The following is a 12,505-nucleotide window of genomic DNA, read 5'->3' on the forward strand; positions in this document are numbered from 1 at the left end:
TGCTGGACTACACGACCCACCGGCCTGATCCAGGAGACCCCTCTTATGGTCTTCAAACGGCTGGAGGGCACCAGGTTGGCGAAGGCTTCTCTGAGCACACCTCTGGCAGCAACTCTTTCAGGGAATGAGAAGCCTGGGACGGGAGGCTGTGTTTAGCGGCTGTGAGCTGCTGGGTGCATCTCAACATGCCGCCAAATTTCCTGTCATCACAATCCTCTTCCATGTAGCGTATCATTAGTCACCCTCCGAGGCTAAATATAAAAACAAACTCAGGAGTTCCTGGACAGGATCCACCAGACAGACTCATTGCATAGAAGCCAGAAGGCTTCACGATCTTGAATCCTTCTACCCCGTTTGAGTCACGACTGAAGAGAAACCTCCACAAATGGAAGCTTCTCCAGTTTTCTCAACAAATGCATTCTCCCAGCACCACTCGTTTTTCTAGGGGGTAATTGGGAAATAAGCAAAGCGGGAATCGGCATATAGGTTAGAATGCAATACAATCAGAATTTTCGGACATAGCTGGGATTCACCCACCGAAAGTGGCATCAGGGAGGAATTTTGGGAAATTGATTAAAATATCTGAAAAAACCTGGGAGTGTGGCAGCCTATATTAAAAGTGTTTGATTTTTTGGTGAATTTCTGAAAAGTAGCTAAAAAACTTTGCAAAAAAACCCCCAAAACCCAACAACTTTTGTGTCCAGATTTTCACTTCTTGAAATATTGCAAATATTGCAACCCTAATATACATTGATCTAATCTTTTATCATGTTACACTTTCATAGGGTCCCTTGCAGACATTGCTGCTTGCTTCCTGTACAGGGAAGGTTTTTGTTTTTTTTTAATATTTAATGTTTTATAATGTTTTTATATGTTTTGGAAGCCGCCCAGAGTGGCTGGGGCAACCCGCTTAGATGGACGGGGTACAAATGATGAACTTATTATTATTATTCCTTCGAAAAGGACGACCCCAGAAGGGAACCAGCATCCGAAATCTGCCCTTTCCACTCATATCCCAACATGACTTGGCTGGAGAACGGCATCGCAACGTTGAGAGATGCAAAGGTTTCGAAGGAGGATCGCACCTTGCACCTTGTTTTGTGAAGAGCCGATTATGTAAGGCCCACCTTTCCACGCAAATCGAATCAAATTCCTCACCCCTTCGTGAGTTACACAGAATAATAGTACCTTTGTTACCTATACCCTTGCCCATCTGACTGGGTTTCCCCAGCCACTCTGGGCGGCTTCCAGTACATATTTTAAAAGATGCACAGAATCAGAAGGCAGATGGGTTCTGCTTTGCCACACTGGGACCGTGTGTGTTTTTGCGCGTGAAAACAAGGCAAGGCCCCAACAGCTGAATCATTCATTCGGTTTGTTTAAAGGTGGAGGCAAAGACTGAAAAAACAAAGGCACAAAGGACTGAAAATAGAGGGGATCACAACCAGGGGCTGGAAGAAATGCGTTCAGAAGAAAACATTGAGTCTATACTGGCTGGGGCTGATGGGAGTTGCAGTTCAACAACATCAGGAGAGCACCAGGGTGGCAAGAGCAGCTTTACATCCTTAGGTAAAGGTAAAGGGACCCCTGACCATTAGGTCCAGTCACGGACGACTCTGGGGTTGCAGCGCTCATCTCGCTTTATTGGCTGAGGGAGCCGGCGTACAGCTTCCGGGTCATGTGGCCAGCATGACTAAGCCGCTTCTGGCGAACCAGAGCAGCGCACGAAAATGCTGTTTACCTTCCCGCTGGAATGGTACCTATTTATCTACTTGCACTTTGACGTGCTTTTGAACTGCTAGGTTGGCAGGAGCAGGGACCAAGCAATGGGAGCTCACCCCGTCGCGGGGATTCGAACCGCCGACCTTCTGATCGGCAAGCCCTAGGCTCTCTGGTTTAACCCACAGCGCCACTCGCGTCCCCCTTTACACCCCTAAAGGACGATGTATAGCAGGCATCTATCTACCGGCAGATCACTGGACGTCTGCGGTAGATCACTGGCTCCCCCAAAGAAGCTCCACAACTTCGGCTCCCCTAAAAAAACAACTTTATTTAGCTCAACAACTTTTCCCTGCACCCCTAAAAAATGAGGCTTTCCTTCCTAACAAAAACTCAATAACTTTGACCTGAGGTATATCACTGCCAGTTTTTAGCTCTGTGAGTATAACAGTATCTTGGGAGTTAGCTACCCCTGATGTATGGTATTGCCTTCCCAAATCTGACTGTGCCCCCTCCTCCCTAGATCCAAACAGTCAGCCATTGGCCTCGAAAACAAATCTCTTCCACCCTCCAGAAAAGGCCACCTGAGCATCTCTTGATGGCTCTTCCAGGTGCAGACAGGAATACAAAGAACTACTCAGCAACACAATCCCCTTGGCCTTGTCTGGCGCAAAGCACCAGGTACCCCTAGCTGAGCAAAATGCACGATAAAGCATAAAAATGCAATTTGAGGCTTCGACAAGGACTAGAACCCCCAGGCGTCTTTTATCTGATTTGGCAATCTTTTGTGCCCCACACAGCGGAACCGTCATTTTTGAGGCAGCCCTCGTCACAAGGCCTGTCAAATCCAGAACAAGACCTGATAATCTGACAGTGCTGATAGTCTAGTTGTTTTAACCCATGCGCACTCATCCTGTGCTCCTCTTTTATGGATTTGCTTTTAACCTTTTGCTTTTTGTCTGTTGCTCTAATTGTTCTCTCCGTGTTATGCCCTTTATAAAACAAAGCAGAAAGCTTTACAATAAAAATATAGCAAGCAACACAACCCCCTTGCACAAAGCATCAGGTGCCCCTCACTGAGCAAAATGTGCAATTTGCATAACGGCAAAGCCGGCCCCATATATTTTGGCAAGAGAAAATGGACGGGGAGAGCGAGCGAGAGAAAATTAGCCGAGTGACTGATTACTCCACAGAGATCTGGCAACTCCAGAGGGGCTGGAAGAGCACATCTTGTGCACTTCTGGGATCACAACACATCCAACCTGCCACGGATGACGCAGCCAAAGCCACAGCAAAGATTGCAGAAATGATCTAATTATCCAATTCTGTGCAGAGAGCGGACCTGCACCCTGTTTCTGCCGCTGCAACAGCAGGAAGAGATGCGAGCCGAGCCGTTTTGCCAGCAGCTGCAGAGAGTAAACATGCAAACCGATGACTCATCTTGTCACATTAAAACTTGCGCACCAAAGTGGCCTTCCTTTCACAGCGCACGGCAGGATCCCTTGATAATTAGAAGCATCTCAAGGAAATTGGGGTTGGAAAGAGAGAGTTTTGCAGAGCACAAATCGCTAGATGGCTCTGCGCTGCCTCCACGGTTGGAGGCAGCAATGATTCTGAATCCCAGTTGCTGGAGATTTCTTCCAGTTTCTTCCCATTCCAGTGGGAAGAAGGGAGAGTTGCCATTGTGCTGGGATTCCTCTTGCGGGTTTCCTACGGTTGGCCACTCTGAGAATGGGATGCTGGACTAGATGGGCCAATGGTCTCATCCAGTAGCCTCTTCTTATGTTCTTAGACCCAAAAGAGTAGCCTTCCCCAACCAGATGTTTTGGGATGCTGTTCCAAGCTGTGCTGGCTGGGGGCGATGGGAACTATAGCCCCAGACATCTGGAAGGCAGCAGGATGCTACAAAGGAACTTTAATAATAATAATAGTAAAATTTTATTTATATCCCGCCCTCCCAGCCGAAACCGGGCTCAGAGCGGCTAACAACAATAAAAGTAACACAGCATTCTAAAATCAATTCATGCTAAAGTCAATTCAAAATCAAATTATTGGCAAGCATTGGGCTAGAGTTCTGTGAGGATTACCGAAGGAGGGGGTCAGACTGTGCCTTGGCCAAAGGCCTGGTGGAACAGCTCTGTCTTGCAGGCGCTGGGGAAAGATGTCAAGTCCCGCAGGGCCCTAGTCTCTTGTGGCAGAGTGTTCCACCAGATCGAGGCCACGACCGAAAAAGCCCTGGCTCTGGTTGAGACCTGCCTAACCTCCCTGTGGCCTGGGACCTCCAAGATGTTTTTGTTTGAAGACCATAAATTCCTCTGTGGGGCATACCAGGAGAGGCGGTCCCATAGGCACGAGGGTCCTAGGCCGTATAGGGCTTTAAAGGTTAAAACCAGCACCTTGAACCTGATCCTGTACTCCACCGGGAGCCAGTGCAGCTGGTATAGCACCGGGTGAATGTGATCCCGCAACGAGGACCCCGTAAGGAGTCTCGCCGCGGCATTTTACACCCGCTGGAGTTTCTGGGTCAGACTCAAGGGCAGCCCCATGTAGAGCGAGTTACAATAATCAAGCCTGGAGGTGACCGTCGCGTGGATCACAGTGGCCAGGTCAGGGCGAGAGAGGTGTGCCTTCATCAGTCAAATCTGGTTCAAGGGACATCCTGGGTTCCTTATTTTGCTTACTTAGTTAAATGCACAGCCTGTCCTGTCCTGAAGACAAAGGGAGGGCACCAGTACAGATTCTCAGAGATGGATCATAGGATTGTAGAGCTGGAAGGGACCCCAAGGGTCATCTAGACCAACCCCCTGAAATGCAGGAATCACAGTGAAGGAATCTCTGACAGGTGGCCATTGAACTTCCAGCGAAAGACAGCGAAGTGGGTTCAAATGGCCCCGGATGTGGCCTTGCTGCGTTGTGTCTCATTGATGGCATCCATCTCTCAAGAGAGAAACAACGGAGTGCACCTCTGGGGCGCTGTCTCATGAGACCAGGGCCCTGCAGGATCTGATTTCTTTCCACAGGGCCTGTAAGACAGAAAACCCAGGGAAGTCCCCAAATAGGGGTTCCATCACAGAAGGAGAAAGGAAAAAGAGGGGAAGGGGATCAAGTGGATTCCAAGCCAAAGGCCAGGTGGAACAACTCTCTCTTACAGGCCCTGCGGAAAGAAATCAGATCCCGCAGGGCCCTGGTCTCATGAGACAGAGCGTTCCACCAGGCCGGGGCCAGTGTTGAAAAGGCCCTGGCTCTGGTTGAGGCTAATCTGACTTCCTTAGGGCCCAGAACCTCTGGGGTGTTGCTATTTATGGACCTTAAGGTCCTCCGTGGGGCAGACCGGGAGAGGCGGTCCCGTAGGTACGAGGTTGCTAGGCCGCATAGGGCTTTAAAAGTCAAAACCAGCATCTTAAATCTGACCCTGTACTCCACCGGGAGCCAGTGCAGCTGGAAAAACAGCATTCTGCACCCGCTGGAGTTTGTGGGACAGCTTCAAGGGCAGCCCCGCATAGAGTGAATTACAGAAGGCCCTCGGAGCTGGACCTCAATGTCCGGGCTGAACGATGGGGGTGGAGACGCACACCTGCTACCCTCACAAACCCCAACCTACACCCTGCTTCAAGCGAGAGATAATCCCAAACAGGAAGACAAGGCCGGATTCTGCAGGCCAGCCTGCGCGTCCCAGATCAAACCTCCCTCGCATTCCACTCGGCTGGAGAAAACAAGAAGGCACCTGATCACTCCCATCCATCATCGGGTTTCTCCACCCTGCACAGCTTTCTCAGAGGCTGCATGTTTCCAGCATCTGGTCTCCTGGGGGCACAGCATGCCCAAAATCGTAGGCTTCAACACAGCAACACAACTTCTCACTGAGGAGAAGACAGACACCCAGCTGCGTCTCTCTCGCAAAATGCCAAAGAAAGTGAATCTTGTGTCATTCCTCCCCAGGAAGAGGCATGCGAGAGCAACCCGTAGGAAATAATGTCCTGGGGATAACAGTGCTTGCAATGTGGGAGGTTGCAAACCAGTCCGAAAGGCCCCCAGACCTGTTGTGAGCAGAGTCAGGCCTCTCAGGAAGTTGCCTTATACCCTGGTTGCCTTGGTCTGGAAATCCAGCCTTATGAGGAATGGTTAAAGGCGCTGGTCATGTTTTGCCTGGAAAAGAGGAGACTGAGAGGAGATGTGATGTTGTTGTTGTTTAGTCGTGTCCGACTCTTCGTGACCCCCTGGACCAGAGCACGCCAGGCACTCCTGTCTTCCACTGCCTCCCGCAGTTTGGTCAAACTCATGCTGGTAGCTTCGAGAACACTGTCCCACCATCTCGTCCTCTGTCGCCTCCTTCTCCTTGTGCCCTCCATCTTTCCCAGCATCAGGGTCTTTTCCAGGGAGTCTTCTCTTCTCATGAGGTGGCCAAAGTCTTGGAGCCTCAGCTTCAGGATCTGTCCTTCCAGTGAGCACTCAGGGCTGATTTCCTTCAGAATGGAGAGGTTTGATCTTCTTGCAGTCCATGGGACTCTGAGAGACTGAGAGGAGATGTGATAGCCATCTTCAATTATCTGAAGGGCTGTCACATGGAGGAGGGAGCAAGCTTGTTTTCTACTGCTCTGGGGGGTAGGATTCAAACCAATGGATTCAAGTTAGAATAAAGAAGATTCCGACTGAACATCAGGAAGAACTGTCAGATGTTATGAGCTGTTCAACAGTGAAACAGTTTCCCTCAGGAGATGGTGGACTCTCCTTCCTTGGAGGATTTAAAGTCATCTGCTATGCGTGGTTTAGCTGAGATTCCTGCACTGCACAGGGTTGGACTAGATGACCCCGGGGGGTCCCTTCCAACTCTAAGATTCTATGAGGTATGGATGGGCTCTTAGTCCAACATCCTGTTCTTAGAGTGGCCAACGAGATGCTCATTAGAGGAAGCCCGCAAAAGGAAAATCCAAGCACAAGAACACTCCCCACTCGTGATTCCTAGCATTCCCAGAACGCTACTGCCTCTGACCGAGTCAGACCATTGGTCAGTACTGCCTATAGTGGCACCCGCCCTGTGAAACTCCCTCCCACCAGATGTCAAAGAGAAGAACAACTACCAGACTTTTAAAAGACATCTGAAGGCAGCCCTATTTAGGGAAGCTTTTAATGTTTAACAGACCACTATATTTTAATATTTTGTTGGAAGCCGCCCAGAGTGGCTGGGGAAGCCCAGCCAGATGGGCGGGGTATAAATAAATTATTATTATTATTATTATTATTATTATTATTATTATTATTATCATCATCATACCAGTGGCTCCCAATTCTTTTCAGGGCATCGCCTGTTTGGCTCCATGAACTCATCCCCAGTGCCCTGCTTAATCTTATAAACCGCTCTCAAGTTGCCTCTTGCCTTTTCTGCAAAGCAGAAACTCCCAGAGAGCAATCAATCGCTCCACCTCTTTGGTCATTTTAATAGCTGTTTTCCAGGTTGCCCTGAGCCTTTTCAAGCTACACAACATCCCTTTTGAGGCAATAAGACTGGAAAAGGTTTAAGGAATATTTGAAAAAATATGTTAATATTTAAATCTTAAAATAGCTTTGGAACTGGATTTAGGCTGTAGGGTTAGAAGTAGAAGAGAGTGTATTTTTAAATAGTACTATTTGTAAGTGATAAAATGTGAAGATTTTTATGGTTAAAGTAAGCACGATAAAAAAAATGGTTAGAAATTATGATATATGTAAACGGCTAAAGATGAGGCAAAACGAAAATCAGATGGGGGCGACTTGGGGAAGCCCAGCTAGCAAGGTTTAGAAAAAATAAGGATAAGACAAGAATCTGTTTGTAGTGTTTGTTTTTCTGTTTGTGTTGTTTAGTTGTGTTATAAAATGAATAATTTTTTTTCCGAAAAAAATAAAATAAAGCAGGGTTTGCAGGAAGAGCATTTTAGGAAATGGAGAATCTCAAAACCGCAGGAAAGGGTCCCCTTCAGATACACCCATCGTCTTGCAAGGTGACGATGCCTTATGCCTTATGAGGAACGGCTAAGGGAGCTGGGCATGTTTAGCCTGGAGAAGAGGAGGTTAAGGGGTGATATGATAGCCATGTTCAAATATATGAAAGGATGTCACATAGAGGAGGGAGAAAGGTTGTTTTCTGCTGCTCCAAAGAAGCGGACAGGGAGCAATGGATCCAAACTACAAGAAAGAAGATTCCACCTAAACATTAGGAAGAACTTCCTGACAGTAAGAGCTGTTCGACAGTGGAATTTGCTGCCAGGGAGTGTGGTGGAGTCTCCTTCTTTGGAGGTCTTTAAGCAGAGGCTTGACAACCATATGTCAGGAGTGCTCTGATGGTGTTTCCTGCTTGGCAGGGGGTTGGACTCGATGGCCCTTGTGGTCTCTTCCAACTCTAGGATTCTATGATTCTAGGTGACGCAAGGCTGAAAGCTCTTACCTTCCGTTGCAGGCGCTATGCTGGTCACACGGAGATTCAGGTTGGCCAGCTGAGCGGCACAGACATCCTTTCCCAGCCGCTGCACAAAGGGCAGGTGGAACGTGATCTCGTACTTGTGCAGTATCTTCAAGAACCCAACCTGGAGAAGGAGAAGGGGCAAGAGAACCAAGGCACCACTGTAATAATAGCAGTAATAATAATAAAAGCACAAGCGCATCGCCACAAACTCAGAAGTGACAGGACAAGGGGGGCGCTCCACAAGATGACCCAGAATGCAACCCCCACACAAATCAGGGGGTGTCTAATGCCATTATGATATTGTTATACTTCAAATTCCTTTCCTTATACAGTGGTACTTCAGGTTAAGTACTTAATTAGTTCTGGAGGTCCGTTCTTAACCTGAAACTGTTCTTAACCTGAAGCACAACTTTAGCTAATGGGGCCTCCTGCTGCCGCCATGCCGCCGGAGCACGATTTCTGTTCTCATCCTGAAGCAAAGTTCTTAACCCAAGATAATATTTCTGTCAGCATCGCCCTAGAGCCAGTGTCACCAACTGGACTCGTCCACCTCAGCCCCGACTGGGCCAGGCGAGCTGGATGGCACTTCCAGAGACCACCTTCCTCTGTAGAACAGGTCCAAGTGCCGTGGACTCACAACTCGGAGCTGTGAGCACCGCAAATCACTTCACCAAGAAAACAGTCGTTGTGCAGCAGAGTACAGCAGAGCATAAATACTCAGATGACAGTGCTGAAGAATATCTTCTTTTATTCTCTAACAGCTACTGTAATATACACTATATACAAATGGAGATTCTCAGTCTTTTCTATACACTGACTTGCTGACTCACTCACTCACTGGCTGACTTTCTCTCTCTGAGTCTCTATCTCACACAGAGTCACACTATCTCACACTGAGTGCTGGATTGGAACATGCAGATATAAGAACACGCCTCCTCCTCTCTTCAGAGTCAGGAGACTGATGAGGTGATTCTTGAGTATGGGAGGGGTGAAATCTCCTCATCCTTCCCCATTTCATCCGACCATTCCAAGAATCTTTAACATAACTGCAATTTACACACACACTCCAAAAGTTGTACTCTTCTTACAACCTGGGTTAACATATCTGCAGTTACCTCTCTCCCCCTTTTCTAAGACACTTTAACACATCCATTAAACAATCACTGTAACCACTCTGTGTCCATTAGGAAGGAGTTAAAACATAAATCTCAATCTGCAGTTTACACAAAATACACATTGTGAACACTCAAATGAATAAGCAGCTTCTAGAAAAATCTTCATACACGTTTCTCTTTCTCACATGCAAATTGACATTGCTTATTTAGGCAGATTTGAACAAATCACTTTCAGTATTCAAACACACTTGCTCCTTCACTCCTGATCCTTTAAACATATTACGCATGAACCACTTTAGGTCAGGTAAGGAAATAAATAAAATGTTTTGTGCTATTACTCTCAGCACACTTTCTGCCTGGTTTAAAAATCGCACCAGAGTTGCTCGTGACCGCAGCCTTTGCAAACTCTTCAGAAAACCTTTTCGGTGGTACACCCTTGGTTGTTCTCTCGGATCTGCGCAAAACTCTCTGATCCTCTTGTTCTGGTGCTTCCTCCTCTTTGGGAGAATGGGGAGCTAAAGTATACGAAGCTGCTAAGTCTGCATCTGCGTCAGACTCTCCTGAGGCTTTTGGGCTCTGATAATCTGTGCCACCATCCGAATTTACATCGGCATCAGGATTATCAATCACATCAGAACTTGCCTCCCTCTTAACTGTCTTTGCCCCTTTTGCACCATCATCACAAATGGGATGGCACTGAAAAACGCCAACTCTGTCCCATTGTGGATTGTCCTCAATACTCCTGGTCAGCCTGATGGTTTTCGTGTCTGTGATCAGGACACGATAAGACCCTTTCTCATATCCTAGGAAAACACCATGTTCTCCACGCTTGCTCAGTTTGTCACCCTTCAAGGTGTGCACCCAAACCTCGGATCCAAAAATTTTAAAATGCTTTACACATGGCTTCCTTCCGTGAAGCATCTCATATGGGGTGCAATTTACTGCGGACTGGTACCTCCTGTTGTACACGTGACAGAAAAACGAAAGAGCTTCGGCCCAATAGGGATTGGGCAGCCCCGAATCGTGTAACAGTGTCCTGATTCCTTGCTGCAGGGTCTGGTTTACTCTCTCACATAAACCATTCTGCCAGGGTGATCTGGGCGTGGCAGTCCTATGCTCAATGCCCTGTTCAGAGAGAAAACTTTCAAACTCCTCTGAACAAAACTCACCTCCCCTGTCACTGAAAAGGCAACGTACATTCTCATTATGTACATTTCTGAGCCATTTACAAAACTGTCGAAACTTGGTAAAGGCTTCAGACTTTTTCTGCAGCATATAGACCCATACATATCTTGAATAGGAATCTATCAAAACCATGAAAAACCTTGAATTGCCTCTAGAGAGCGCTAGAGGCCCCACTAAGTCCGCATGAATGACTTCGTATGGTTTCTTGGCCTCTCTCCCAGACTCTGTACCTTTGGGAGCTTGCCTTGCCTTACTCTCCGCACAAGAAACACATTTCATGTGGTAGGGACATTCTTTCAACTTCATACCCTGAACCATATCAGGCATTTTTGCCACAGCCTGGAAATTCAAATGAGCAAAAACACGGTGGTAAAAATGAATACATTGGTCATGCAACTTCTCATTCTTATCAACAGACAAATTGCAACACTCTTTCTTAGTTGCTTCTGCAGTACCTGTACCTGAAACAAAAGGCAATTGGTACAAGCCATTAACACATTTTGCATACAGAATGAGCTTGCCATCTCGACGAATTTCACAGCGAGATTTAGCAAACACCACCTTAAACCCTTGACGCTCAAGCTGGGAAACACTCAACAAATTGTCCTGAATATCAGGCGCATACAGGACATTCTTAATTGTTGCATTCAGGCTCTTTAAGAACACAGTTCCCTTAGCCACACTCATGAGAACAGTCCCATCTGCTTGATTGATTTCTTTCTCTTGCTTCTCAAGCTGAACAAAGAGATCCTTATCTTTGGCTACGTGGTTGGTACAGCCAGAGTCGACCACGAAGAAACTCCGCCCACGTTGATTGCAGCAGCGAGAGATCAAAGCCTTTGAAGTAGCAGGTGCTTGGGGGTTTCGTCCTCCTCCCCCTCTGCCTCTGAAGTTTCCCTTCTTCTTTGAAGTTTTCTTGCTGCACTGAAAACTCAAATGGCCTTGTGCTCCACACGAAAAGCACCGCTTCTCCTTTAGTGCTTTAACAGCAGCAGTTTCACTTTCACTTTCCCCTGCTGGAGACTTAGGCACATTTTCAAGCACATTTTTAACAGCACCATTTCCCCGGCTTTCTCTAACAGCCTGTCTGCGATCCCACTCATTCAGGAGCACGCTAGACACATAATCTTCTGTTAGCCGGTCAGAAGGCATTGTAGAAATCTGGGCAGCTACTCCATCGTAAGAATCATCTAGGCTATTTATCATCAGCATTGCAAACACTGCCTCTGAAATAGCCAGGTCTCGCTGAACAAGGTCCTGTCTGAGACGCTTTAACTCAGATAGATGGCTAGGCAAATCACCACCTTTTTCAAACTGCAGCCTGCATAGCTTCTTGAAGAAAATCACGCTGGAACCAGCATTCTGCCTCAAATGCGTATCTCTCAGCTTATGCCAAACAGCTCGTGCAGTTTCTTTACCCTCCAAGTTTACCAGCAAGTGGTCTGAAACACTCAAAACAATTGTCCCTCGGGCTCTCATGTCTGCAGCATGCCACTCAGGCCATTCATCATCATCCTTATCGGGAGGGTCATCTTCTATAGTGTGAAATAGCTTTTCCCTCTGTAAAAGCGCTTTCATCTTCACTTGCCATACTGCATAACTTGCAGGCGTCAGGAGAGGAAAAGACAGAGCCATCTGGCCGGAATGTGCACAGGCCATGTCTGCTATTACTTAGAGCAAGACACTTCCCTCGTGCAACGCAGATAAAGCCTTGGCTCCTTCAGCCACTCTCTCTCCCACTCAGAGCACAATTAACAGGCACACAGGGATGCTATCTTCTTTCTTTGGTAGTCAGCAACATACCTCCATAAATCAAGCAGCAGCAACAGCAACAGCGGCAGCTTGAACACTCTGCTCCAAAACAGCTCTGCTTCTGGGCACCACAAATCAGTCCAGCATGCAGCCTCCGTTCCGCCGTCCGGCAATCAGCAACAGAAACCTCTGGCAACTGGGACGACTGGGATGACTGGTACAACTGGAACACCGCCTGGTCAGACGACTGGAACAACGACTGGGCCCATAACCGATGTCAGCATCGCCCTAGAGCCAG

At 47.5% G+C, this 12,505-nt stretch overlaps 1 protein-coding gene across 2 annotated transcripts in view; it reads right to left on the reverse strand.

The window, feature by feature from the left end:
• Positions 1 to 12,505, reverse strand: part of ADISSP (adipose secreted signaling protein) — a 68,002-nt gene that overhangs the window by 9,327 nt on the left and 46,170 nt on the right. For both annotated transcript variants that reach the window (XR_014501881.1, XM_083398827.1), the window contains exon 4: positions 8,138 to 8,276. Coding sequence is in view for 1 of the 2 variants with exons in the window: in XM_083398827.1 (XP_083254953.1) it covers positions 8,138 to 8,276 (139 nt within the window). In the remaining variant the exon portion in view is untranslated. The remainder of the gene's footprint in view (positions 1 to 8,137; positions 8,277 to 12,505) is intronic.

Source organism: Podarcis tiliguerta (assembly GCF_965153285.1).
Source record: "Podarcis tiliguerta genome assembly, chromosome: 9".
Taxonomy (NCBI): domain Eukaryota; kingdom Metazoa; phylum Chordata; class Lepidosauria; order Squamata; family Lacertidae; genus Podarcis; species Podarcis tiliguerta.